Source organism: Austrofundulus limnaeus, unplaced genomic scaffold (assembly GCF_001266775.1).
Source record: "Austrofundulus limnaeus strain Quisiro unplaced genomic scaffold, Austrofundulus_limnaeus-1.0 Scaffold2356, whole genome shotgun sequence".
Taxonomy (NCBI): Eukaryota; Metazoa; Chordata; class Actinopteri; order Cyprinodontiformes; family Rivulidae; genus Austrofundulus; species Austrofundulus limnaeus.
In genome coordinates this window covers 8,073-12,294 of record NW_013954758.1, presented here as the reverse complement: position 1 = coordinate 12,294, position 4,222 = coordinate 8,073, and the positions used below count along the sequence as shown (strand labels likewise).

Sequence of the window (4,222 nt, the reverse complement as noted above, 5' to 3'; positions counted from 1 at the left end):
ACGGATATTTTAAAAACCTCCTTTTCAAATTTATCTAACATGTCATGTAACTATCTGTGATACTGTGGTCACTCTCCATGTAGCATCAATTTTGCTAATGCTAGCTGCCTGTCACGTTCTCTTGTCCTGGCCACACCTCCTCACTCTAACCACACCTCCCCTACCCACACCCCCTCCCCTACCCACTTTGATGCATTTTTCAAACTTCGCCTTGGGGCGGAGTTATCTTTTCACAGGGGGGTAAGGTACACTTTAAATAAGGACAAACATCCAATAAGACTTCCTTTGTCTGCTGGTCTGTGAGATATTTTGCTAACAGACATAACAAGGTGATTCCATTTAAAATGGTGACGTCGAAAAGCAAACCAGCAACACACACGAGACAGATGAGAGAAGACACAAAGACGCACCAGTAGGGTGTCCCCACAAACGAGTTGGCCGGAGACACGATGGAGGCTGAGCCGAAGTCCCCCAGTTTGACCTGACCCGGCTCCGTCAGCAGGATGTTTCCTGCCTTCACGTCCCTGCAGAGAGGAGGAGACATCAGGAGCAACACTCACATCCATCAATACATCAGGTGTCATGATGTCACACAGGTAAAGCAGGTGACAGCTGAGGTCAGGTTTATTTTCCTACAGTCAGAATGTTCTGTGGACAGCTAGGTCTGATGTGACTCAGACTCTGCAGCTGGTTTCACAGCAGACTGAAGAGTGAAGTTATCAGAACCACCTCCACACACTGAACGACTGCTTCTCTTTCCAGCTGTGGACCTTCTTCACTCACAGCTGCTGAGCTCATTCCAGTGCAGACATGCTCTGTGTTGGAGGTAGCTTCTTCTTAGCTTCTTGTTGGATTGTTAGCTTGTTTTTAGCTTGTAGTTAGCTTGTTTTTAGCTTGTAGTTAGCTTGTTTTTAGCTTGTAGTTAGCTTGTAGTTAGCTTGTTGTTAGCTTGTAGTTAGCTTGTTGTTAGCTTGTAGTTAGCATGGCGTAATCAGTGGTAGTGTTGATCTTTTTTTGTCATATCACTGTTATTGAAACATTTTTCATTGCAATAAATGTCAATATTTAAATATTGTCCAGCACTAGGACAGCGTGAAGACACGCTGACATGGAGACACTCACACCTGAGCACAACCCAACAGATGTGAACAAACAAGAGTGAGACTGAACAATAGAGGCGGGGCTTAAGTTTTCAAGCAGAGGATGAAAAGTTGTCTTGGTTGGTTGTGACAGGAAGTGGTGGAAGATTTGAGGCTGACAAGTGAATGACACTGAGACAACGATGCAGACGACACTGAGACGATGATACTGGGACAACAATACAAAGATGACACTGAGACAACGACAATGAAAACGACACTGAGATGACTACACTGAGACGATGATACTGAGACAACAATACTGAGACGATACTGAAACAACAACACAGACAATAACACTGAGACAACAACACTGATATAACGACACTGAGACAATGACACTGACACGACGATACTGAGACGACACTGAGATGACAACACCGAGACAACAACACTGATATAATGACACTGAGACAACGACACTGATATAACGACACTGAGACAACGACACTGAGACAACAACACTGATATAACGACACTGAGACAACGGCACTGATATAACGACACTGAGACAATGACACTGAGACAACAACACTGATATAACGACACTGAGACAACAACACTGATATAACGACACTGAGACAACAACACTGAGATGACAACACCGAGACAACAACACTGATATAATGACACTGAGACAACGACACTGATATAACGACACTGAGACAACGACACTGACATAACGACACTGAGACAATGACAGCAGACTCCAGCAGCTCACAGGGAGCATGTGGAGGCTTTAAGTCAGGCAGACAGAAGCAGACGTTACCTGTGGATCATGTTGTGAGAGTGAAGGTATGCTAACCCCTGCAGAGCACCATGGGTAATAGCAGCTATTTCCACCTCCTGGAGGGGCTTTTTGTGAACTGAAAGAAGAAATAAAAACTCAGTCAGTAAAGAGTCAGAGTGGGAACATGGAGCAGGAAGCTGGACTGACCTTCCAGGAGGTCTGAGGCAGAGCCGAGGCAGTACTCCATCACCAGCTGTAAGAAACACACAAACCGTCAGAGGAGGATGTGTGTGTGTGTGTTTAATATTACAGAAAGTCGTACCCATGCTGTGTGCTCTTTCAGGTAGCAGCCTCGGTACTCGATGGTGTTGGGGTGTCGAAGTCTCTGCAGGAACTTCACCTCTTTGATGATGTCCTGCCATTTCTGCATGACAGCAAACAGTCAGACAGGAAGCTGTGCAAACAACTTCCTGTCTGCACAAAACACTGAAAGCATTTCAGCAGGTCACACAGCTTTTACAGTCTTCATCAGCTAAGATCTGTTTTAAAGGGACAGTTCAACCATTTTACTGTCAGGTTCTGAGTAAACACTGTTCATCGTGAAACACTGACGAAGAGGAGGAGGAGGAAGGTTACCTCGTTCGTCTGCTTGCCGCTATACGACATCTTCTTGATGGCCACCACTTCACTGCTGCACACATCACGAGCCTGTGAGACAAAGCCCAGGGTTTAGTTCTCTCAACAGACAGGTGCCTCTGAGGTTTGTTGTAACAAAGAACACCTGGTCCACTCAGACACACCCACAGGTGAGCCAGGAAAACCAGTCAGGTTTGCTGAAGGGACACAGACGCAGACCGCAGGTGTGTCTGAGGCTTGGAGGCGGGCCAGACTTTGATTCGTTTATATGAAACCTGAGAACACCTGGAGGCACTGTCAGCAACAGGTAAACATGAAGCCAACATCCTTCAGCAGGTAGAATTAAAGCTCTCAAATCCTTTTCCACAGGTAAACCCTTCAGCTGGGTCTGTAGCAGGTTTCATCAGAACTCCTCCTTATTGGAACTCATAAGCCACGCCCCTTTCTGAGGCACGTCTCACATCAACTCGTGTTGAGGCTGTCTCTTTACCCCCCCCAGCTTCCAGACCAGATCATTCCAGTTTGATAGAGGGATTTATGGTTATACAGCTGCGCAGAAACAAGAGAAGACCTGTCCATCCAGACTCACATGTTGGAGTCTGGGTCTGACACAGAACCAGAGTCTGACCCAGAACCAGAGTCTGACCCAGAACCAGAGTCTGACCCAGAACCAGAGTCTGACCCAGAACCAGAGGACAATGAAGACCACCAAACTTTAGTTTTTATGTTTTATGGTATGTGGGGCTGGATGGGTAAACCCAGGTGAGCGGGGGCCTCCTAAGTGGGCTCATTATCCCCCAACAGACTCTGAGCTTTAATCAAACCTTCTGGTCCCTCAGATGAAGAACACCAGGTTAGAAACTCAGGGTTCTGAGCTTCTCAGGACCCATGAAAGGTTCTCCAAGATTTATTTTTCTTTGACTATCAGGGCCAAGCACTGGCCCAAGTAGTGCAAAGCGGTCTGTAGTGGACCCTTGTCATGGTCTGTGTGATGCCTGTGGTGGTTGTTGGTAGGCCCAGACAGGGCTGGGTGATATGGCAAAAAAAATCATCACAATTCATTTTTTCATATCATCTGATCTTGATTAATCTCACATTTTTTTTGTTAACCTAAAAAGTGACTGAAAAATAATTTAACAAATAAATATAGTTACAGAAAAATACATAAATAATGGCTGTTATTTTACTTTCACTAATATAACAAAAAAGCTGTGGCTCAGTAGAACATGAAAGTGTTTTTGCAACATATTTAAAAAGGTTTTTAACCAAGAAAATAAACATTTACAAATTATAGAATCTCACATTGATAAAGTTATTCTTTAGTAAAATTAAATTTTAGAATTGAATTTCACATTAAATCTGTCATAAAGAAACATAAACCTACAAAGAGCAACAGTTTGTGCAGACTTTGAACAGGATGTAAGCCCCGCCCCCTCCTGTTTACAGAGCTTTATCAAACACCAAACACGGTTTCATTTGTTCTGACAGAATATGTGATTCTGCACACGACGTGTCTCAGCTGCTGTTTGTGATGAGACTCAGACAGGAAGTGGTCTTCACGTCTCGTCCAGTCCATCATGTGATGATAAACCTGACAGAGAAGTTCTTCTCCAATAAATGAAGAACTGCTGGGACATTGTTCTGTCCTCAACGTTACCCTGAGACTCATTCATGTTTTAGGACACTTTTGTTTTAGTGAGACGAGCATCTCAAACCC

The 4,222-nt window shown here is 44.5% G+C and overlaps 1 protein-coding gene across 1 annotated transcript in view; it reads right to left on the bottom strand.

Annotated features, from left to right (window-relative positions):
* The window catches only part of taok2a (TAO kinase 2a), a gene marked incomplete at its 5' end in the record, with an annotated part of 16,020 nt that extends 13,443 nt beyond the window's left edge, over nucleotides 1-2,577 (bottom strand). Inside the window, 5 exon segments of the mRNA XM_013999577.1 lie at nucleotides 411-524; nucleotides 1,909-2,005; nucleotides 2,077-2,122; nucleotides 2,192-2,293; nucleotides 2,506-2,577. Of these exon segments, the coding sequence (XP_013855031.1) occupies nucleotides 411-524; nucleotides 1,909-2,005; nucleotides 2,077-2,122; nucleotides 2,192-2,293; nucleotides 2,506-2,577 (431 nt within the window).
* Between the last annotated feature and the right edge of the window lie 1,645 nt (nucleotides 2,578-4,222).